The 25,705-nt window shown below is 41.0% G+C and overlaps 1 protein-coding gene across 4 annotated transcripts in view; it reads right to left on the bottom strand.

The window, feature by feature from the left end:
- The window catches only part of LPP (LIM domain containing preferred translocation partner in lipoma), a 694,580-nt gene that overhangs the window by 352,445 nt on the left and 316,430 nt on the right, over positions 1 to 25,705 (bottom strand). For all 4 annotated transcript variants that reach the window (XM_049710229.1, XM_049710230.1, XM_004278484.3 and 1 more), the window contains one exon: positions 7,752 to 7,874. In XM_049710229.1, the coding sequence (XP_049566186.1) occupies positions 7,752 to 7,874 (123 nt within the window). The remainder of the gene's footprint in view (positions 1 to 7,751; positions 7,875 to 25,705) is intronic.

The raw sequence follows: 25,705 nt of genomic DNA, 5'->3' as shown, positions 1-25,705 counted from the left end.
TACTCTGTGAGGTACAATTATTAAATTTTTACTTTATATTTGAGTAATTTTTGATTTAGAACAACAAAACATAATCCAGTTCTATTCTGTGGTCTTGAACCCCAATATGACAGCACAGATGAGGTGCATGTTTGGGTGAGGGCCCGGGACCTCAGAGAGGTCAAATTCACAGAGAGGCAAATTCTAAAATTCACAAGTGGCCCTGTCTGTACTTACAGATGAAAATTATACTTACTGGCTCAACAGCAGTAAGTGCCCAATTTGTACCTTTTATTTCAATAAAATTCCCGTTTGTAGTTTTATGTAAACTGGGAATATGTATGTTCAAACTATGAAACATAACAAATTAAACTTTCATATTTGTAGATGATATATTCACTGAAAGGCGATGTATAACTTTCCTGGTAATTCTTGCACAGTGTGAAAGGAAACTTAGCAGTTATACTCCAATGTGGGATTTTGTGGAGAGGACAGACCAGTTACTCACCATGACAAATGGTGATATGTAGGATTGGTGACTAACCACCTCCAACCTTCTGTCTAGAGAGGCCATCGTTATCATCATTATACTTTAGTTTGGCATATAAAGGAAATGGATGTCAAAATGCACAAAACAGTGACAATATCTTATCTGAGATCCGGCTTTTACTCTTAAAACACAATATTCCCATGTATTTGCCATGGTAAAATCTAATCATCTCGAGTAAAAAATATAGCCGGATTTGTATTTTGTTGTTTATTTGCTTTTAAATTAAAAAAAAAGAAGAAGAAGAAGAAGGGAATAAAGGGAACCATGGGGTTTGAGACCAAGGCTGCTACCAAAATAGATATTTAAACAGTGGGAGAGGACGACAGAAATAAGAAAACCAGTCCTGACAAGAAAGCTCTTTAATTCTGCAAATGTGATGTGTGCGTCTGCATGGACATAAGGCTAATTATTTCCACTAAGATGCTGTTGTAAAATGGAGAAGCTCAACAGGCATCTTTGTGAGTTTCTTTTGAAACCAATGCCTGGATGGAGTGACTAAGTGTAATGAAACACAATCATCTCTGAGCCAAGGTCTTGCAAACATATCACAGCTAAAGGTTACCCCAGGGACCATGGCCAGGGTACCATAGAAGACTCCCCCCCTCCCTGCCCTAGGCTCCAGCAGAGCTGGCTTCTCCTGGGTACTCTCAGCAGCAGCTGCCTTGCTTACCTTCCTCCTATTTCACTGCTGGGAGCTAACCTACACCACATACTCAGAGCACACCCTTACATTGGGACAAGTAAAATGGGCATTTTGGGGCAAAAGTTTTGTAGAGGTTCAATTCAAGGTAGATCTTCAACCTAAAGTTCCACTCTGAAAATGTTACATTTTCATGGTGCTCAAAACAAGATTAGATGTTAACTTTATTATGCTTGTCACATAAGACACAAACACAAACATCACCGTCTTAAAGAGGAGAAGGAGGTATACATGTTATTGAGATGCAATTATATACAATCTAAAAATCAATTGCCCGTCATCAAACTCACGGCATGCAACTCTGAGTCAGCTAAGGGCTCCACCACCTCGACCTCATTGTTACTTAATGTTGAGGCTTCCTGGCAGGTAGAGACTAATTCAAAATAACCCAGATCTTCTAAATATGGGCACCGCAAAGAATTAGATCCCCTCTTCTTTTAAAATGGTATTTTTGCCTCTCTTATTTTACTGGACTCCATTTGGTATCATATATGAGGTTTCTACTATATTTCGACTTTGACCCTAGCTCTCAGAGAAAACTATTAGTAAGCAGACAGTACAGAGACATAGACAAATCTGTTTTTCTTTCTTAAGCAAATCACAGTATGCACCTCATTTTGTCCCAGTTGAATATGGGAAGAGAAAATGACACTATCCACCCCTTTTCTCTTTTTCAACAGTATAATACCCAGTTCCTATCTCCATTCCCAAGAAGCCAAAAAAGCAGCAGCAAAGTCCCAGTCTGCAGGGATAGTCTACATCGCACCACACAGTATCAGCATGTTGCAGCCTTCATCTCCCAGTAGCCTACATGTTTGGGTTGCAACGAATAATATGGAATATTAAAAATTTAATTCCTAATTAATCTCCCCTGCAGCTGCTCATGGCTTTTGCAAGCTAGAACATGGAGCATAAGAGAACAGAAGATCCATGGCACCATAAGACTCCACCCTGATTATGCTGCCTGCAAGCCCTCAGGCCACATGAATTCCAAATAAAAAGCCTTCCATGCAACACAGACACACCTGAAATAATTTCTTAGGTCGCCTCATGGATTATTGCTCCATGAAAGGGACTCAGTGTGGCAGCACTGGAATTTCAATTCGAGATGTGTCCATGTGATCAAACAGCATGTATGTACTCAGTTTCCAAATAGACTAAGAAATTACAATACTTTTAAAATGCTTTGAATGAGAAAGATAAATAGATCATTGATAGCGCAACCAGCATTCAGAAAGGATAAACCCCAAACCTTCAAAGACCTGAAGCTTCAAAGTAAGCTCCAGACACAAGCTAGCAATCCCAAAACAAAAATGGGAAGGATTGAGTGGACTGTTGTTCAAAGCCAACATCTTATTTCTTGTAACTCTAGAACAACATGGTCTCTCTGCAAAAGGGGAAAAACTGTAGCTACCATGCCCATTTTAGAAATATAGAAAAGGAAGCTAAGACTGGTGATGTGGAGAATTCACACAGTTGGAGCTCCTTTTCGAGAGGTGATCACAGGGAATTGAGAAGATAGTGCTCTTCTTATTGGCAAACTTGGGAGCCTAGACTATCAAACTAGGTCCAACCCTATTCTTATCCCTGGAATCTCTCCAATTTTTTTCATACTAGTCTAAATGAGGATAGTGAAATTTCAATTCCAAAGAAATTTGATTCAAAAATACTAAATCCCCAGTTACAATTAATATACAATATCTGAAAGTTCTTCCAAGTCACCTAGGTACCAGCTCCAACCCTACTAAACTCACTGCAGGGAAGAAAAGGCAGCTTTGTAGTAGGAATTCGAAGGCCAGCACTCTAGGCCTGGTTTTGTCAAGAGAAGGGAAAGAAAATCGTTAAGTCCATGGATTTATCCTTTGTCTTCTAAGAAATCAAGAGAATTTCACTGTGACCCCGTGTGGCTCTGCCCAAGAGTCTAAGTTGTACTTTTATTAACAGTAGAAAGCCAGATGGGTGGGATCTAGACACATACTAATTCAAAGACACTATACTATCATAAATTTTCTGTTTATCTTTATGTTTTTGATCTGTCTACTCCTTTATGTTTCCAAGCTATATTTTAAGGAAAGTACCACAAAAGAGAGATATTTTGGAATAAACTAATTGAAATGCTAAAGGGAACCAAGGTGTCCCTTGGTTGCCCTTAGCATCCACAGGGAACCATTACATCATGGTTCAAGCAAAACAGAAAAAAATCATTCATCCTACCTCTAACTGAGCCTCCCTGAGCAATGCTCTTTCCCTCTCTAGACAACAACTTTCCTTCTGTAAAGTAAGAGTTTGGCTACATGACCTCTAAGCTGTGATACTCTCAGATCATACTGAGTCTGCAATTCACCCCACAACCACTTCCAAGCTTCTCACACCTGTTTTTCTAAAACCACTCCCTAATACACACATTTTTAAATGATCAGAAATTTTATTGCTAAACACTAAGGTAGTTTAATTGCATTACTCTGGGCAGTGGCTGGCACAGATGTACAATTTATATCTTCTGTAAAACTTGCTGAAGGTGTTACCCTCCAAACCCTCTGTCTTCAGAAACACTGTTGCTACCTGCCCCTCCCCCCAAAATTTCTCCTTTTACTGAGAGAGTCCTTGGGCATCAAGGCTACTTAGGTATTAAATTAGTGCCTGTGATTTCATCTGCCATTCACTTTGTATTCCACATACCCTATATCATAATTGAACTACCTTATTCTTCCAACAAGACATTCACTTTCAAATTGCTTGACTTTCTCATTCCTGTTATTCTCTCATTTGAATCCCATGCCTTTCCCATGACATATGCAGCCAAGGGAACTCAACTTCTACCTGCTCTGTGCAGTCCTCCCCGACACTTCCCTAGAAAAGTATAAAATATAACGTTGATATTCCTATCTTTGATTTCCCAACAATTTCAACATCTGGTGAGTCACACAATAACTTAAAGTAGCACATCCAACAAAGCCCTTCTTTTGTGTCCCTCTGAATTGTTTATGCATTTGTCTCTTCCGTAAGACTACGGATTACTCTAGATCAAGAACATGCTGACACACCAACCTCTACATTTCCAATGCCTAATCCACAGTGGGATCTCAATAAATGTTAGCTGAATGAATGAAAATGTGGAATGAAGCCGTATTTCCCAAATAAAAATATGGATAAATAAGCGAACAGAAATAAAGTTGGGACATCTGAGAGTGGAAATTGCCCCTTTCGAAAAAGGAAGAAAAAGCCCCATAAAAATCTATTTTCAAGAGCTCAGATATTTTTCAAAGTTGTTATGTGAATAGAGCAACTTTGGACCACTTACTGTACAAACATTCCACCTATATGATCCTTTTCTGCTCAATCCATGAGTCAAAGCAGGCTTGCAAAGGTGATTCAGAGGTGGGTTCGGGAAAAGCACACAACACATGCTTGAATAATGAGAAATCACAGACCTGCTAGCCTACTTTAAGTGGTCAGGTGATTCAACAGGTTTTGCAGTTTGCTTTGGATCAAAAATGGAAACATCAAAATTGGGCAGCAACAGTCTACATTTCTAGGACTTTTCAAGTACCTTTTGATTACAACACAACACAGTCTACTGCGGACATCATCTTCTCTTAGCACATACTTTTAATATTTTAAGTGTGTGATTACTGTTCTCACAGCATATAATTATGTTAACCAATAAATACTAACACATCTAATTTAGTTCCACCAGAGTAAAGATAATTCAGAAGAATGAGCTGCTCCTCCCAATTAACTCTTGCTTTCCTAAATTAGAATAATAAAGAAGTTAGAAGGGATCACTCTTTAATTTCTGAATGGAACAGGCAGCTGAAAAGTGGAATTCTCAACCTGTTCCACTTAAGAGTGATCACTATTAATTTTTAAAATTTTTATACAATTTCTAAAGGTAATTTTCCATTTACAGTTATTACAAAATATTAGCTATATTCCCTGTGTTGTACAATATATCCTTGAGCCTATCTTATACCCAACAGCTTGTACCTTTCACTCCCCACTCCTCTATTGCCCCTCCGCCCTAATTTTTTTTTACCCTCTGAATGTTTTTCTTTTTATGAGAAAGCCATACTCAAGGGACACTGCTACTCATGTGACTGATTAGTGTCCCTTGAGTATGGCTTTCTCATAAAAAGAAAAACATTCAGAGGGATACCCTCAATCTGGTTCTAGAACTTAAAAATCAAACACGGGTCTAAATTCAAGGTCCAGCTGTGCGCATGTTGTAGTCATATGTCCTAACTTAGTTTCCTCATCCACAAAATCAGCACACCATCTATATCTCAGAGTTGAGATATCTGTATTTCACTGAAGTGTGAATAGATGTGAAAGTGCTTTATTTTACAATCAGTAAAGCACTGTGCAAATATCAGTGATCATGAATGTGTGTGCACAGTGAGATTGCGCAAACAAAAATGCGGCTACTGAATAAACCCATTAAAATGCAGTGGTTTACGGGAGGCAGGTGCAGACACAGTCTTAAAGGATGAAGGCTATATTAAGCAAAAACCGCTATGCAGAATCTCCCCAATGTATATCAGGGTATGAGAACTCAGGAGGGGAAAAAAAAAGAGCAAACAAAACTCCTATTTAAAAAGGAGGAGAGGGCATAGAAGTATTTACTCACGAAATGGATGAGTCCAGGGGCAAAGTCAGTGGCCTTGCTGTTCCGAGAAAGTGGGCTTGAGGTATTTGCTTGAGTGGAATTGGAAACATGCTTAACATCAAACTACAGTTTGCTGGAAAACATTTCTGAGACCTGGGTCCATCCTCTTGCATCTTTTCAGAGTTTGTCTTATTTCCTATGTTCCTTTTTCAGGATGAATCATAGCTTTCCCCTGCTTGAAAACCTTCAACTATCCCTCATTATTTATAAAAGACAGACCAAAATCTTAATCTGGCATTCAAACAAGTCCACAGGCTGTTAGCAGGAAGCCCCCAGGCATGTAGTCCACTTGAAGCTTGCGATGGCCCCGTCTGAAGCCATCACACTGCTTGCAGTTCTCTGAATGCAGCCTGGACCTTCCTGCCCCGTGACTCAGGCTGCTCTCTCTCCCCTCTTGCTTCCAACATCACCGTTCCACCCATCCCTTAGCTGAACGTGCAAATCTTCGGATGAACCTTCTCAGATGTTGCCACCTTTCAAAGAATATCTCGCTCTTTTCCTTGTGCTCCTATATATCTGCCATTGTTGAACTTAGGATAGTATAGGCTCCTGACAGATGACAACTCGGTCCTATTTTTCTCCCTTTCAACCTCGTAACAGTTCCCCCAAAAGACCACAGCCCATGCTACATACCTGCAGCTCAGCACGTGTTTACAGAAATCAAGTGAATTTTCACCACTGACAGGTCTAGTGGAGCCAAGGGTAACAAGAGCTAAGGAAGAGCTGAGCTCTAGTGTGTTTCGCCTTGTGCCCCTACATAGCTGACAGTCCCATTGTATGTCTAGAAAAGGCAACGGGAACATGTCTAAAGAAGAAAGCACCTTACGAAGTTCTGTGTTGAAATGACTGACAGCAGAGAAGCAGGACTGGCTTTTCATCTGTGAAATGAACCATTGTGAATATAGAGGCTGCTGTTGAAGAACTGGAGTGCTGTAGGTCAAGCAAACATCCCACGAGAGTCAAACAACACGGTGACAACAGTGCCAGTCCAAGATCTGCATGCAGAGTCCTGCTGGCTGTCTTCTGAGGACTCACAAGCCCTGAAATTGACTTGCCGTTACTTTCTCCAGACCGGAGGGAGGCAGGGAATGACCACAAGCAGTGCGAGGTCGGCTTCCAAAATGCAGATAATAAATGAAGGTGCAGAAGAACAGCCATGCTCCAAAGGAAGCCAAAGGGTACAAAGAAGAACTGATAACAAGGCACCATTTGCATTAAAAAAAAAAAAAAAAAGATTAATTGCTGTCACCAAATTCTGGTAAGATTGGGGAGAAACTGATATATTCAAACTGCTGGTGCCAGTATAAGCTATGTACCACCCGTGGAAAGAAAAGTAAAGAAAGCACTCGTAATCCCCAATGTAGAAATCCCGCTCTAAAAAAACCTGAGTTAGGGAAATAGCTCCAAAGAAAATATACACGAAAATGCCCCACACAGCATTACTTCCAACAAGCAAAAAAGCTAGCCGCCTCGATATCCAACGTAAGGAATTTCTTAGAAAAGATGTAGCCCTCACCCTAAGTTTAACATAGTCATGCTAAGCCATATTTCTGAAGATTATACCAACGTATAACAAAATATCCACCTAGACAAAGCCAGAAAAAGAGCAGGGCAATGGAATAAGAGATTTAATTTTATAACATTTGTGTATAACACTGTTGGGTTATTTTAAAGAAAAGACTAATCAAATCAATGAAAGAAATGTCTGTTAACTAACACGTTGATATTAAATAAAAAGACAACTTAGACCGTTGACTCTGAGAAAATCCAAAAAGAATGGAAGGGATAAAAGAAGCAGCTTGTTCTTTCAGATAATTGCAGGTTATCTGTGGTGACTATTTGCAGATAGCTCTTACCTGTGGAGGCCGAGGCTTGTAGGGGGAGCTGCACTCCAGGTCGGCCAAGATGCTAGTCAATGAGTCGATCTCAGCGTCCAGGCTCGAGCGTCTCTCCTCAAGGGTCTTGCCTCCAGGATTTCCCTGTGAGAAGCAACACAGTCATGTTAAAAAGGGCAATTTCCAGTTTCCATCCATATCAATCTGAGTTCAAATTTCTCAAGTTATACTGTGACTCTGTCCAAGGTTTTCTGTACCTCATTTCCTTTAGCTTTGATAAAATCTCAGTGAGGTAGGCTGGAGAATTATCCCTCTTTGACAGGTAAGAAAACTGAAATAGATGAGGTGATTTTCCTAAAGTCATACTCATATTTAGAGGATATTCCCTTTGATGAATATCCAAGTTAAAGGAAGTAAATGTCTCCATCCCTGCCCTCAAGGAGCAGATCCAACTAGGGACATAACGCAAATTCCACGTTCAGAAACCACTGTATAGAATGATGACATTTTAGTGGGAGCAGGAAAAGGCAAGGAGAGACTTACAGTCCAGGAAGAGGAATGGAATCAGTGTGAGATCAGTAGACTAGGTGTGTCTGTGTCAGAGAGAGATGGCAAGCCCTGAGCGATGCCCCTAAAAAGTGAACTAGGATAAGACCGCTCAGGGTCCTGGCCAAGGGGCTGCAGAGGAAGCATGTGGCAGTGACCGCTGATTATGAACAGGGGGATCTGTGGATTTCATATGTCAGTGTCCCATGTTAGCGCGAGCACCGACTGCTACCGGCATTGAGAATCCATGTGGAGCGAGCAGAGGGCAATAACACCGCCACAAGGGCATCCCCAGGAAGTGGGAGCAAGCTTAGGACAAACGAGCCAACAGTTTGCCTAGAGCTTAAGGCAAGGAAATAGAGAGTGAAATAGCAAGGAACCATAAAGGTCGCCCTAGAATTTGGAAGCAGGGTGAGTTAAAATAATTTTTTAAGGTGACAATGTAATAACGATCATGGACATGTGATGAGAATGTGTCTTAAGACTCCATCAAGAAATCACAGTGAATCTGCAGTAAGGCCCGGTAGGAATGAAATAATGGGAAGTTAGTGTAATTGAATTAACTCTATTGCACGTGTCTAAGGAGGTTAAATATCAGTATAGTGTCTGGAAGAGTTTAGAAAAAAACCAAGAAACCAGAGTTTCCTCAGTGACAACAAAACCTAGGGTCCCTGACAAGCTAGCATTAAAATCTTACAATTCTTCGGGTAAATTTATCTTTCTAATGAATATGATGCACCAGACAATGATAGCATAATGGTATTTCCAATTAAGACCACTAGTTTCTTTTCCCTTAGAAGCTTGTTCCCAAAACCTTCCCTGAGTTCTTATTCCTTATTTAATTCTCTGCATAAAACATCTCTATTGGGATCTAGCATATTGGTCAGTCTCTTGTGAATTTAGCCAGCATGAGTTAATCCCTCTGGACCTTATCTATCCCAGGCACGATGATAACATCAAGGTGTATGAAGCTATAGCCCAGCCCCTTGGAGCCAAACCCAAAGACTGCTGCCTGCCCCGTAGGCAGTGGCATCTGTTCTTGTGAGCCCTCTTTAACTATGGGTACCTTCAATCACATTATCTAAAACCACCTTCTCATCATTTTCTCTTTCTGGATGCATTTGTATGACCCCTCTAAGGCCCTCTATCCCCTCACCCTGTTTGGTTTATTTTTCTTGTAATATCTATCACCATCTAACATTATATTTTATGTATATTTGTCTGTCTATCATCAGACTCCCCAGGAGAATGTAAGCTTCATGAGGGCAAGGAATTTGTCTGTTTCCTTCCTCCTTATTTCCCCAGAATCTTGCTCAGGGCCTAATCCATGAACGCGTTCAATGAATAATTTGAGTAAATAAATGAATAAGTAATGGCAGACTCTGCCATAGGTCCAGCCCGTAACCTTTTCCATATAAACATCTTTTGGGTAAAATCAGCTAAAAGTACAGCAGGATCAGTGGATGCAAATGGAAGCAAAAGGCTCAGTGTGCCTGTGTGTACACACTTGTGTGTGTCTGTGTATTTCACGCTATATGGCCCAGATTTGAAAGTCATCCTTGTGAAAATTGAGAGGCTTTCCTCAGCCCTCTTGCTACAGCCAGAAATGGGAAAACAGTGGAATGACAGGTTGGTTATGTCTTCTCAGAGCCTGAATTTCCAGTTGACCAAACCCTCTAAGACCAGTGGGTCTCTGCCCTAGGACCAGATGTTTTCAAAGAGCTAAGCCCTCTATTAGAGGTGATCTCATCTTTACTTCATTGAGTATTAATAACTATGAAATACTGTGGTATCATTGAGAAAAAAAGACCCTAAAAATTTTAAATTCAAGTGAACATTCTGGCAATGGATTCTGGTACAAGGAAAGATAGGACCTCAGTTGTGTTATGGAAGGCAACTGAGAATTGTGTGAACCTGATTCTCTTATATGCAGTTATAAAACATTATTATTAACATGAATTTGATCACTGTATTCCCATATACTCATAGACAGCACAAAATATTGGTAAGGGTGGTGGACTGGAGTCTAGTTAAATTCTTCCCTGGGCCATAGTTTCTTCATCTATAAAACTAGGAGAACATCACCTGCCCTACCGAAGCCAGAGAGATGTTACAAGACTCAGATAAGAAAATGGATGGGAAAAACACTCTTTAAATCGTAAAGTGCTATAATTATTATGATTTTCATAAATTGCATTAATTACAGCAACCAGTAACTATAAATTAATATGAATAATATAGCTATTGTTAATTCTTCTTCTTAAAGGGAGCATCATTCATTAAGTATTCCCTTGGGGTATCAGTAAAGAGACAGGATTTAATCAGGTCTTCAACATCTGTACTTCACTGTAGCAGACAGCACAGCAACTGCCCATGCCCTGAGTAAAGGGTTACCATGGAGCCTCAGAAGTCACAGAATTACCCTGAGCCATGCAACGAAACAAGTAATTATAGTGTCCGACCAGCCTGTGCATGTAAGACCTCATTCTGCCTTCCCTCTGAGTTGGGACGACTCCCCATTTTCAGTTTCTCATATTAGCTTGATGCCATGGAACAAGTTCCAGCCTAATGCTGTGAGATTTTTCACCCAAGACCCCCCTTGCTGCCCTACCTGGCTTTCTGATAAGAACTTTGTTCCTACATTTCAATCCCCATTATGGACTAGGATAGGCTTCTTTCTCACCACTGATTCTCTACTTAATGTCTCAGTTCAAACAACTGAAGTCCTGCACAAGTCTCACCACCAGCCCTTCCCTTGGTGCTTCATCTGCTGCCACAGCATCTTTAGATCCGGGAACTACCTTGCTACTCTCAACACTTTACACTGCGCACTGCAGGACACAGTCCTATAACCAGCTAATGGAATCCTACACACTTACCTACACGTCTTCTCCTTAACTCCCTGTCACTGCAGCCTTACTAGTCACCTGACGGTTGAATGACCTGCCCGAGGCCAAGTAACAATAAGGAAGAGTCTCCTGACTCTTGGCCTAATGTTTTTTCCAGATACCAAAGGGCCTCCTATAAAGTGGTCACTATAATAATAATGATTCTTAAGCTCTTCAACAATAAGTATTATGAGAGATTCCATTGTCTTAGCCCAGGATCTGCCAAAAACAAAGCCTGAGACAAAGGCTTGTGTGCAGGTCACTGATTTTGGGAATCAGTCCCAAAAAACAGTACTGAAGGACCGGACAAGTTAAGCAGGAGAGGAGGGAAAGCCAATTCAAAGGTGCTGAATTGAGCTGGTCACCAATACGGATAACTAGGGCTCCACTTTCCTGGGAACCCTCTAAGGATCTCCATGAAACGTGCCTCAGATTGTCCCATGTAGGGAATGAGAGAAGAGAATGTTCATCCTCTGGCTCTAGTCCTCTACTGGTTTAGAATCACCTACAGGGATATTAACTCCCTCATGCTTGTCCCAAGAAGTACAGAGGTAGCAGAAAAGTCCCAGGACAGAGAGTGAGAGAAAGGTTTTACAGCTGAGGCTGTACTGCCTCAGGTACTGCTAGGTCACACCTATGCAGTGGTGGTTGCCATGGCAATGGCTGGCATCTGAAGGTGGAATGAGAGGGTGAGAAGTAGGGTACAAAGGGTGTCCAGTGACTGTGTCCCCTATTAACAGCTATAAAACTCACATGAATAAGCCATTCATGGGATATTATTTCCTATAAGACACTTAATTTCATTCATTCAATAAATATGTATATGATAAAAGCTCACCAAATCACAATCAGGGCTTATTATAATTTGGAAAATCATAATCCTTAGTGCCACTACTAGGATTACAGGGTGATGACTCTCCCACTGTGAGTACACAGAAATATACTTTAAAATAGGGCCCAGAACCAGAATTCATAGCATGTGAGGCCATTTGGGTTACATCGCTAGTCCACTAACTACAGGTGATAGATAAGGAGTGCCAGCAGTGAGTCATGAAAGAGCATTACTTGTATTTATTTATTTACTCACTCTTTACATCCAAATATCTTATGTAAAAAATTAACTCATAGAGAAGTTGAACAAGTAGCAAAATGAACTCCATCCACACACCCTTCACCCAGATTTATCAATGGCCAACACTTTGCCTCCCCTTCTAATAACAAAAATATATTTGCTTGCTTGTTATTGTAGTTTAACTATTTGAAAGAAGTTGCAGAAACTTCCTCTCCATATACTTCAGCTTACATATCCTAAGAACTAACTTTTCAATACCATTGTCACACCCAAGAAATGTAATGTGGGTGCAGTAGTAATCTGATGCATGCGTGTTCACATTTCACCAGAAGTCCCAGTAATGTCCTTTTATCAATTGTTGTTAATTTCCATCCAGAATCCAATCAAAGATCATACACTGAGGTGACATGTCTTTTTAGTCTCTTTTAATTTAGAACAGGCCCCAGCCTATTTTCCCCTTTCATGAAACTGACTTTGTGTAAAGAATTCAGGCCGGTGCCTTATAAAAAGTTGAACAATATGGCTTTGTCTGATGACGAGATTCAGATGACACAAGTTTGTCAGGAAGAGTCCATGCATGATGCTGTGCTCTTTCCACTGCATCACATCAGGAAGCTCATAATGTTATTTGGCCATTTAGTGATGACAAGTTTGACGACTTGGTTAAGGTAGCATCCACCAGATTTCTTCACTGTAAAAGTGTCTTCTTCCCTTTTAAATCAATACATGATGTGTGAGGCGACACTTTGAGACCCTGCTAATATTCTGCTCATCACAAACCTTTCACCCAATGATTTTAGTATCCATAGACAATTCTTGCCTGCGTGATTACTGCACTGGTGGTTGCAAAATGGTGAGAGTATCCATTACTAACAAATGGAAATAAATGGATCCTGCTTAGCATAATAACAATTTATTTGTTAAGTATTCATTTCCTTTTTGAGGTAGGGAGCAGAACTAACTGCAAAGTCCTCTGCTCTGAAGAAACATCAGGAACCTGACGATCAAATCAGCATTGTTACAGAGAGAGTTCTCGTTCAGGCGGTTAAGGAACACGAAGGACTGGGGCATGGTCTAGTTAATTAAGAACCACCCTCTACCCTAGGAAGTTAACATCCTAGAATTAGAGCCAATCCACAGTGTCATTCTCCAAACACGCATGAACTGACCTAATCCTCAACAACATCCAGAATCTTTGAGGTGGCCAAGCGATCACACTGACACATCGCAGAAGGGGGATTTGAAGAGCCAAGATCCGCATGTGACTGCTCAAAATAATCAGAGAGACCACTTGATGTTGGAGGTACTAAATCTGTGATATTTACATTGCATTTCACAAAGCTCACGGAACTCCTCGGGGCAGACCCTATGTGTAACACTAAGGGACTCCCAACCCCTACCTATGCCTGGACCTCCCTTTGTGGTCCATTAGAGAAAAAAGAAGCTCTCCCTGAGAGCTGAGCAATATAAAACTATCTCATCTTAGGGAATCCTAGGAGGCAAGTGGCACAAAATAGTATATTCCTTTTACAACAATTTTGATTTTCTTTTCAATGGTATTATTTCAGTATTAATAATACAGTGTGAATTTCACTTCATTCTTGTATTCTTTTATGGTTAATAAAGTTCATTATTCCCTTATTTCTAAATTAATGTTAAAAAGATACTGGTTGGTAAAAACAAAAGGGATACAGAAAAGCTGTATTATCTCTAAGCAACAAAACTAAGTGTCATTTATCCATCATCTTCCTTTCTTTGATGAAGCTGAGAAAATAATCAATGAATTTCTTTGTGATCATTTTAATTGAATTCTACTTCCAAAGCATCCTTAACAAGAAAAAAGTAGTGGTGGGACTTGCCTGGTGGCGCAGTGGTTAAGAATCCACCCTCCAATGCAGGAGACACAGGTTCGACCCCTGGTCCAGGAAGATCCCACATGCCACGGAGCAACTATGCCCGTGCGCCACAACTACTGAGCCTGCGCTCTAGAGCCCGCGAGCCACAGCTACTGAAGCCTGCGCGCCTAGAGTCCATGCTCCGCAGCAAGAGAAGCCACCGCAATGAGAAGCCCGTGACCACAACGAAGAGTAGCCCCTGTTCGCCGCAACTAGAGAAAGCCCACGTGCAGCAACAAAGACCCAATGCAGCACCCCCCCCCCAAAAAAAAGTAGTGGTGAAGGCTCTGGAGTCAGACTGGAGGGGTCTGAAACCTGGATCTGCCATTTACCAGTTTTGTGACCTTAAGCAATTTACCTAAGGTCTCTGGGTCTCAGTTTGTCATGCAGTTGTAAAGATTAAATGAGTTCATACATGTCAAGTATCGTTCGCATCTTAAGTATTCAGTAAACAACAGCTACTCAGTCATTACCTTGATCACAGTCTCAAAATAAATGCTTTGGCTGACATGGTCAGTCAACTGAGTATGTAACTTTTCAAAGCATTTTGAGTCAAAGTAGAAATCAGCTGCTGGGGGCTTCAATGAGATGCGGCCCCTATGCTTCTTAACACCTGATGGTGCTAGGCATTAACTGGGAAGCATATAATTCTGCATGAGCAGTTCTCAAACTTCAGCCTGTGTAGAACCACCTGGAGAGCTTGTTAAAACACAGATTACTGGATCCCACTCCAGAGTCTCTGATTCTGTAAATCTTGGGTGGGGCCCGAGAACTTACATTTCTAACAAGTTCCCGAGTGATACTGATGCCGCTGGTCTGAGGACCACACTTTGAGAACCACTGCTCTAAGTACATTTCTAACACAACGAACATCTGATAGGGTAAATAGTGTATATTTTATATGGTTATGGTTGCCATGAAAATGCCAATAGGCAATCCAAATAATGAGTAAGAGAAACCTGGATCAAAATAAAATGGAAACAGTAGCACTGCTTCTTAATATAATCCCGCACGCTATATAACAGTGTGAGCACCCTCATCACACTGATTCCGGTAATGCTGAGTTGACAGGCAGCAGTCAGCAGTAAGAACTCCAGAAAATATGGCCTATTTTATCTAACGGAAATGTCATTTTATTGCATTTGGAGGAAAATGTTGAAAAGAGAAAACAAAAAGGTTTAGTTCATGTGCATTCTTCTTCCCACTCATTGAGTTGAAGGGCTTACCTTTCCAAAAACCCATCTATCTCATCATATATACTCCTCCAGGAAGGCATCACTGATAACCCAGCTTATATGATAATTGACTCTTCTTTGTCTAATTCTCTCTGATAGCAGGGTTCACAGGGTAACTCATTGTCGGTTCACGTGAATGGCTCTTATCCCACGCTGCTCCACGAAATCTTTGTGCTAGGCAGCAAGCAGTCTAAGGAAGGCATGATCCCCAACCTCAAGAAGCCACAGTCTACTGGATAATATGACTTTCACCGCTGCCTAGTGGTATCAAATACACTTATGTTCTTTAAGACTCTGTAAAACCACACAGAGGCAGAGATTTAAACAAACAAACAAACCTTCCCTAAGAAGCTTATTATCCAATGGCTGATAGAAATACAATTCAACTTTTCTAATGTGCAAAGCTAGGCTAAAACTCGAGTCTCATTATTATGTAAGAAGAGTCATCTACCCCACAGGTTAAGGACCCTGAGGAAAAATGCCATAAAAAGCCATCTTTGGTGCAAACACTGTAGCATTCAAAATAGAGACAACATCTTCACAATTCACAGTAGAACAATACTTCGGCAACTGAGTATGGCAATGAATAAACAGAAAGTAAGGTGACAACAGGAAACAAAGAGAGGTTTTCATGGTTCTAGCATACCTGGAGCAAAAAACATCAAGATAAAACTTCAGCACTAGGCTTGACACAGGCCTCAGTTTTTTCCTTCCTATTCCCTAACATCCCATCCTTTTCAGGCCTTGAACACTCACCCAAAGTTGATAATGTTTGGTCAACACACATCTCTTTAAAGCAAACAGTCTTGGCCCCAGACCTTGTTGCCAAAAGAGCCATGTTTTGGACCATGGGACTCCACTGCACAGCACTGTGACCCACAAAAGCAAGGCTGGACAGCCCATCTGCAAACAGCCTGGTGAATCTAACCTTTGGTCTGTGACAGAAAGGTGAGCTAGGCAATAAACCTCCTTCTCTTATAAATATGAACTAAGCAACATGTGACAAAACTGCCATGAGGATGAACTGTGGTCATGATAAAACAAGAGGATCATGTTCATGGCTAATAATCAGAGCATGTAAGAAGATAAGATGCAATTATTGGAGAGAGGAGATTCATGGGAATGCAAATAATAGAAAAGAAGAGGATCATAGAGTGAAGAAAGGAAAGGAAGAAGAAAAAGGGGAATAAAAAGGAAAGAGATATGGTCCCATCCTTGAGCCTTCTGGTGTCAGATCTCATCCACATGGATCCTTACGATAAACTCCTTTATATGGAAATACCCCAAGTGGCCTCTGCTGCACAGTCAGCCTTACTGAAGCAGCCAGCACAAGACCCACTCATTCACAGGGATGACAGCAAGAAGGCAGGTCTACTTGTAACACCATCAGGGAGTCACTTTTCCTTTCTGAAACCCAACTTTCACTTCTATAAAATGAAGGGTATGAACCTGCCAGGTACACTTTTATTTTTTTTTAAGCTCGAACATTGCATGAGTCTATAATGATGTTTCACAGCTTGCCTGCCACTATCTCTGCTGCCCACTCGCAACCAGACCCAAACCCACCAGAGTTAGGCCCACTCAGAGTTTAAGCCAACTCAGATGTAAGGAAGGACAGGGCTATGGTTAAAGTGGTCCGTGCTTGAGGACACACAAGCAGCCCCTTTGTTCACTGCTCTATTCAGAAGCAAAACATACACACACACAAATAAGTGCGCGCGCACACACACACACACACACATAATATGGAATTATTTCTACTGGATTCTAATCTTTATGAAATAAATATTGATAATGTACTCTTAAGGTAGTCCCTTAAAATTAAAAAGTCAATTTGTATGAGAATAGCTATATAATAACATAGAAAATATATACAGTATCTATCCATCGATAAAATAGAGCCATAAAAATAACCATAATAAGATCAATTATTTGACAGTAAAAGAGACATTTGGCACACTTTTATTAAGCAGCAGAACCCTATGGGGAAAATAAAATCATACACGGAACCCCATTACTTAAAACAGATAAAAACAGAGCTGCTCTGGTTCAAGTACAAACAGGGAAGGGTACAGTTCCACCCACTGGGTTTTTCCCATTGCCTCCAATAACGTCTGCTGAAGCAGTTCTATAAAAGATACTTGGAAAATCACTGCTGCTGATTTTCTGGGCGAGCTATAGAGGAAGAAACAGGATCCTTAGGGGAGCCACCTTGCCAGTCAGTCCACACACATAGTTTGGCAACACTATACCAAGCTGCCTTTTCTGCACTGTGTGTGCCTGTGTGTATGTGTGCGTGTGTAAAAAGGAGATATAGCCAACTGAAATAGCTATAAAGATACCATCATATAGTGTCATGGAAACTTTCCCAGGAATGCTTTGCTAATACAATTAACACAAAATAATACAAGTATTAGAAGTTTTAAAAGGTAGAGAAAAAAAGAGTTTGGTTTGCCCTTAAGGAAATAATATCTGAGCGGGGAAGGGAAAGAACAATTATCATTCGAACCTACGAAACAAATAGACTGACGAAATATTTTTGGTACCTGCTGTAGCATGCAGTAGAAAATAGCCCATGCCAGGTATTTTTGCAATTAACTTTGTTTTAAAACCTCATGGAAGACAGTTTTCTGATTTTGCATTTTGATAACACAGGACCAATGGGTTGGGGCATGATAAATTCCAGAAACCACTTCCTCACACTCCCCAACAATGCGACAGAAATACCAGAAGCAAATATTCAAATACTTAGAAATGTGATGGTAACATTATATATTGGTTCATCATCCTCACGCCTTTCATCCTTTAATCCTTTCAGGACTCCTCAAAACGTTACCAAAATTGAAAACGAAGGAAGTGTCCAGTTCCCGTGTCAAGCACTCCATGTCAAGTAGCCAAAGTTATAAAGCCAAGGGGCTCATCATCGAAGCAGATAAGGGGTAAGAAATTCCTTTAAACTTTTGTGTTTCTGAATCTGTGTGCTAAGCACCATCAACCAGGACTTACAAATAAGAGATGTCTGGCAACGTGTGAATAGATTATAGACGATTGGCACAGAAAAGGTAACTCAGGCTCAGAAATATTAGAACTGGAAGGGGAACTGAAGCAGTTATTCCAGCATTTTCACTTAAATATAATAAAATGCCCCCAAAGAAGTGATTTAGATGTCAGCGATAATAATTCAGTGAAAGGACTGAAATCAGTCTAAAAACTGAACACCTTATACTGTGAAACATCTTCTCCAAAGCAAATATCTCATACGTTATTTCAACTGTTCTTCTTAAGAATCCATGAAATAAGCAGAAAGTTACTCTCATCCCATCTTCCGGATGTGGAAACTTTATGGAAGAGAGGAGCACAGGCACTGTCTGAGGATTTCCAGCCTCACTTGTGGGACAAGATCAACAAAATTAAGCAAGGACTCCATCCTCCAACCGGTGGAGAATGCAATATGGACACGCAGGTGCAAACCAGTGCTACAGAAATTCCTAGAAGAGAGACACCAGAATGGATGGAGACACTCAGATTCATTGAAGTGGCATTGAAGACAGGAAGATCCTTAGTTAACATCTATTACAATATCATAATCGTACCAAAAAGGAAACAAAGGCCCAGAGAGCATAAGTGATTTACTACTGGTCAAACAACCAAGTGATAAGGATGGCACAGGGAGACCTGAATCAATGCTTCTTTGTCCCAGTCTTCCCACTCAAAACTCACTGTCAAGTAAATGAAGACAGGATTGTAATTTTCTCCTAAGAAACTAGTAAGTACGCTAATGTCAGAAGATGACTGAATATTTAGAAATGTTGACCCAGAAACGTGACACATTATCCACCCAGTGCAACCACAGAAATCCCTTTAGTGAATACTGAGGCGCATGTGTAGGCAAGGAGAGTAGAGAAACAACAAACGAGGCGTTTTGTCTTGGTTCTGCCTTAATTCAGTAGGGTGACCCTGGGCAAATCATTTTCCCTTTCTAAGCCTGTGTTTTCTCAACAGCAAAATGATGGGTTCAGACCTGATCTTTATGTTTCCTTTTAGTTTAAAAGTTCTGTTACTCTAACACATTCATATAAATACAACCTACCTAACATTATGAGGAGTTTAAAGTTTTTCATTGTTGTTGTTGTTGTTTTCCCTTATAGCCACTTACTGGAACCAAATTACTCTGTTTCTACTTAGTGTAAGTGTACTTTGATAGTCGACAATACAGAAGATATAGCGCAGATACTAACAAGATACAATTTGAAACACCCATTTCAAAAACAGGGTTACTGATAACTTCAGAGAGGAAGCTGCGTTCAGTTGTATTGTTTTCAGAGTCACTAGCTGACTAATGGAAATGGAAAAAGATAAGTGAGAGTGACAACGTCCTAGCAAGCAGGCAGGAGGGGAAAAGGCAAAACACACGTCATGTCTTATCTCAAAGGCTAAGAATGGAAAAAATATGGGGGAAATTACCTAAAAGGGCAGGACTCATATTTTCTAACAATCAATGATGCATCAGTTCCCTAATAATCATTCTAGATCTGTTCATCATTTTCTCTTGGTCAAACTCTCTGTTCCAAGATAGTTCTGGGAAATATCCTATGAACTTGCAGCATTGCTGGCCAGCTACCCAGTGCACTGTACACAGCCTGGGACACAGTTACCGCTGAGAACATGGAGAAAGAAAATCATAGCTCCCTCTCTCTACGCTGCCATTATCAACAGAGAAGTGCCTAAGCGTAGAAAAGCACTTTCATAACTATTATCTCATTCAATTCTCCCAGCAATCATAGAGACTGGTAGCTATTATTCCTATTTTACAAAAGAGAATACCGAGGATCAGAGAATAAAAGACTTTTCCAAGTAACTCAGGTAGAAAACAGAAGAATTAAAATTAGGGACTCAAACATTTTGCTCCAGAGCTCTAATTCTTGTACTTTCCATGACACTAGGCTGGAAATGTTAAAGGCGAAAGGTCTTCCCTTCAAACATGAAACGGAGAGTATAAGGGCCTATTAGGTTACCATGAATTAGGTCACGGCTGCAGCTACTGTTAAAAGCCAAGCTCCGTTCCTCCCTCTCACCTTCTATCTCCCCATTTAGCACAGTTTTCATTCACTTTTCCATAAATATTTATCAGATATTCACTACATATTGATATGAAGGACAGGAATTACTTTAAAGAAAAAAAAAAAGGAGAAAGGAAAATCATCGATTCTCCGTCCTCCAGGGCTTACAATTCCATTAGAGGGGTTAGTTCGTCCACATATAACTGTAATATAGGGCTGAATACAGGCAAGTAAGTATTAAAGTATATGAAACACAAGATGCTAGAGCAAAAAAACAGAAAATCAGAGAGGGCTGCACGGATGCAGTGAGAAGTGAGACGATCTTAGAGGGAGAAAAATATTTAAGACATATGCCACAGGAACGTAAAGATATAGACAGAGAACACTGCAACGTGCACTAGCACTTGGCAAATACAAGCGTCCTTTTAGGTGAAGATAGAGGAGGATCAGACTCAGAGGATCAGCTGTGGTCAGATTATGCAGGTGTGCAAACCCTACGCATAGAAGAAGCTTGGCTGGCACCCAGGGAACAGATATCCAAAGGATAAACGTGGTCCTCATGACGAAAGGAGAGAGTGGGCAGGGGTCTTTGTAAGCTGGGACTTAGTGTAGATGTGGAAACAAACACATCGTATGAATCACATATATTTTGGGCCGTGCACAGACAATTTACATTAATGACACTCCCAGGAGGAATTCCTATTTTTACGAAAAGGTTGCCATTGATAAAAAGTGAGTATGGGACCATAGCAGAAAGTTGAATTCACCTTAATCAGGAATGAATGTGAGTCCGCAAGAAAACAAACATTTCTGCCTTCGACCTCGGAAATACAAATGAACAAGTGCTATGAAAAGTCTGTTATTACCCCCAACAGAAACTACAGAAGCCAAAGGAGGCAAGGGATGATGCTGTCTCAAGCCTCAGCGTTCTCAGCTCCACTGAAAAAGCCTTCCTCTACTCCACAACTCTGCTCATGCCTCTTATCAGGCTTTCCTGACAAATGTTTCCTTTTCGTAGAATATTCAGAGTCAAGCCATAATCAAATGGCTACTATTTACTTAGTGATGGTTCAATACCTAGTCTATATTAAAGAACCAGGACAAATAACAAGGAAATAATGAAAAACTGAATTTGTCATTTCTACCATTCCTGCCCTCCTCTCCCCTATTGCATCATGAATTTTCTTCTTTATGACACATTCCACTTAAACCAGTTCTAGATGCTCTGTCCCCAACTGTTGTCCAAAGTGGAATCCAGGCCCCCACTTGAATTTCACTCAAAAGGGTTTAAAGTAGTGAGATATCTCAGCAAGTCATATCCCCTCTTGGTTTTAGTCCCCACCAATGAAATAGAAAAATAATAATACAACTCCCACCGGGATACTTTGAAAACCAGGTGGGCTAAGGTCTTGGGAACCACATGTCCTGTAGAATGCTAAGGGTACAGCAGGTTCTTCTGTCAGTGTTGGCTCACAGGGTGTTTGGAAATGAGAGAATTGGAGGATTACACTAAGCGAATGGTAGGAGACCCTACAGATATTAAATCACAAGTCCTGGTCTCAGGATGAGGCTAGCTTTTGGTGGTGAAAAAAAGACCCTACAAGAAGGAAAAGGTTGAGGTTTTGAAGGGACACTGAGCCGCCTCTGAGGATAGAAGCACCTCAGATGCCCATTAAAAGGGAAAATCCTTAGGCCCCCTCCCAGATTTACCAAATCTGAACTTTTGGGAGCAGGGCCTAGCGATCTGAATCTAACAAGCCCTTTGCAACCTCTCCCCTAATTCTTTCCCACACTCAATTTGAAATCTGCTGGCCTAGAATTTGGTTATTGGGCGCTAATGCAAGTGCTAACAATAACTGGAACAATTTAATTAAAATCCCACAACTCTGAACACATTTAAGGAGAACTCTTTACTAATGTATTCTAACCCAATTCCCGGGGACAGGGAAAAGACTTTTCTCTCCCTCGACAGCTCTGTGTTCTCACCCACAGTGCCAACAGAGCAAACACAATCCACTTCACTTGTCCTCGTCTGTAGAAATGGCAGCAGCGTTTACCACCTTGAAGGGGCGCTGTGAGTTTCCATTTACGGGCGTTTATAAAGTCTTCTGAGTGTTCTGATAAATCAACTAGAAACGGGCATTACTCACAGCACCCTGTTGGAGCTTAATACATACTCAATTGAAAAGCAATGACAACAATACAGCGATATCCACAAATCAGCATTCATTATAGCCGTGTATGATTCTCACCCTATCGCCACAATTTTATCTAAGCAGAGCTGTTTCTGTCTGGAGACTGTAGAGTCCCTCTCATTAACGAGGAGTCATCTTTGCTCAGTGGTATCCACATTTCCTCCAGTAAAGTTCACATCTCACTTGCCTCAGAGTTCTGATTTTTCAGAGGAATTTCCTATTTGGCAAACACTAGGATAGAAAGCAAATATCTCTTTCCTGAAGAAAGTCAGGATCCTGCAAAGCATCTTGGACTCCTCCAGTTCCCATCTCCCCTCTTTCCAAATGGCTCTGAGCTCCCCTTCGCCATGGTCATGGCCACCACCCCATTTCAGGCGCTGGTCTGCCTCGCTAGACTCGCAGTTGACTCCAAACCATCCTACCATTGCCACTTCTGACCAGTCAAGGCCTGCTATATTATAGAAAGCCATCTAAATGGAGACCAGGTAATTTTATTCTCTTTCATAAAGTTCTTTATTGTTCCCAAATGATAACTAGTATAGCCTCAGATTGGGAAAATCCCCAAACTGTCACCTAAACAGCTAAAGAGAAGTAATTCGCTTATTTGAATTAGGGGAGCGGCTGTAAGGCACTCGGGGAAAGAAAGAGGGCAGAGAGAGACACTCAGGCAGAAGGAGCAGCTCGAGCAAAGGGCTGTAACACTAGGTGTCTCTTTATCTATGTAGTTCAGAGTTCAGCTTTCTCCAGGGGCAACATCTGGTAGCCGGCCAAGACTCCACTGATGGAGGTGTCTCCCTCCCCTCCCCCTGCCTTCTCTGCCCTGTCTCTCAGGAACCAGAGCACATCTTGCCGTCCTCGGTTTTGCTGACTCCAGTCTCCTCCTCTGCATGAGCCTTTACATGCATAGTTGAGGTTGAGGAATCTGTGCCTAGTGGGTTTGAGGTTTCATCAAGAGAAAAAGAAGGAACTTAATGTGATTTCACTGAGTAACTATTTTCACTACAAAAAATTCCCATATTTATTTTTTTCCCTTTTTGAAATGGCACTAAGGAAATACATGCCAGACTGCCATGAACAGGGTTGTACTTTCCAAACAGTAGCAAGGACTAAAAATAGAAAAGCTTGATTTGCTCAAGATGTATATAACATAACTTCCTCTCCCGCTTCCTTTCCCCACCATGCTGAGCCAGTGCACAGAAGTGTACATGTTGGACCCTTTGAGTGTTTACAACAGCGTCAAAAGCATCAAAAGGGTGATAAGCCTATGTATAGTACATACTCCATAGAGGTTTCCAGAGAATTCTTATTGCCAAGACAAAGAATGAATCAATCAATCCACAAATATCTACCAAATATCCCTCAATGAGATAAACACTATGGGTGATACAGGAATGTGAGCTGTGATCCAACCTTCAGACAGTTTCTGAAAGGGGAATAACAAGAGAATAATAGATAGCATTCAACTCTGTGAGTCCAGAACTTCCAGTTGGGATGGGGGTTGGGGTCACCTCTCCTACTGTGTCACCCTGGGCAGTTGACTCAAGAAATCTGCGCACCCATTTCCTCATCACAGGAAAGATGAACTGGATTACGATCCTTTCGAAGCTGAGGCTCTATGATTTGTGACGTTAAGTGATTTCTACAGGTCTCCCCCATGTCGGATTTTGATTCTGGCTTTATGATACAGAGTTTGGAGGCACATGATGTAATGACATCAGTCCACAAACAGGCATATATTCAGTGGCAGGAAAATGAAACATAATTAACTGATCCATCCATTAACTGATTCATTGTAGCCTTTACTATGAACCAGATACTACTGGATACTCTATGCTCTTTACCTTAACTAAGCCTCAAAATAACTTTCTAAGTGATCATTCCCATTTTGCATGTGAAGATAACTGGTAACACAACTTCCTGGCACTAAACCCTAGGTTCATGTCACTTCACCACACCACCCAGTCAATAGAGTCAGGATGCAAAGAAGGGAGAGATGGGGATGACACAACTGGCGGTGTCAGAGGGTACGAATTAGGCTTTTACAAAATGGGAAGGATTCCTGATCAGTTGAGAGCTGAGGATACTTCAGGCATCAAGAAAGACACAAGGAGAATTAACTCACATGGGAAACTGACAGTGACGCCATCAGCCTCGCAAGAGCAAAGATGGAAAGAGCACAGTGGGAGACGAGGTGTACTTTAAAGGATGAGGTAGGTCTTGGAGTACTCTGAAAGTCAACTAAGAGAGGAAATTTAGTGTGGCAGTCAAAAGAAGCCATAGAAGGAAAATAACATTTTTCGAAGACTAATTGGTTAGGGAAATGCAGCTGGAAGGGGAAAAAAAACACAAAGCAATGAGTCTACTGTGATATGGAGAAGGAATGAACTAGGACATCAAAAATGAAGAGACTAGAGCAAAGCTGAGAGTCATTTTGAACCAAAAAAAAAAAAAAAAATCAGATGTTGGTGATAGATATATTTAAAAAGCAAGACACATCAACAGTGACCACAGAGTTTAGAATTTGGGAGCCAAGAAAATATGGTGGTACCTCTAACAGAATGGAAGTTTTGGGGGAAGACGTGAGTAGAATTTGTACACCTATTGAATGTGAAGGGGTTCCCTGTGGAAAGATTTTCTATGGATAAATGGCACAATAGTTGTCAAAGAAAGACACAGTGCCAAGAGTCGTAACCAGTCCAAGTCATTAAATAGACAGGGATGGAAGTTGACTCTGTGAGAGTTGTGACTTCTACTGAGAGAAGACAGAAGGTCAAAAGGGAGAACACTGAGTGGGCACCTAAAAAATTAGGGACAGAAAAAAAGAAAAAGGGAGTTCTAAGAAAGAAAAGAAATAGTTGCAGATCTAGCAAAGGAACCAAGGAGGTTCTTTTTTTTTTCTTTTAATATTTATTTGCACTGGGTCTTAGTTGCAGCAGGTGGGCTCCTTAGTTGTGGCTCATGGGCTCCTTAGTTGCAACACACATGTGGGATCTAGTGTCCTGACCAGGTATCGAACCTGGGCCCCCTGCATTGGGAGCATGGAGTCTTAACCACTGTGCCACCAGGGAAGTGCCCCAAGGAGGT

Source organism: Orcinus orca, chromosome 5 (genome assembly GCF_937001465.1).
Source record: "Orcinus orca chromosome 5, mOrcOrc1.1, whole genome shotgun sequence".
Taxonomy (NCBI): Eukaryota; Metazoa; Chordata; class Mammalia; order Artiodactyla; family Delphinidae; genus Orcinus; species Orcinus orca.
This window is presented reverse-complemented; position numbering and strand designations above follow the sequence as displayed.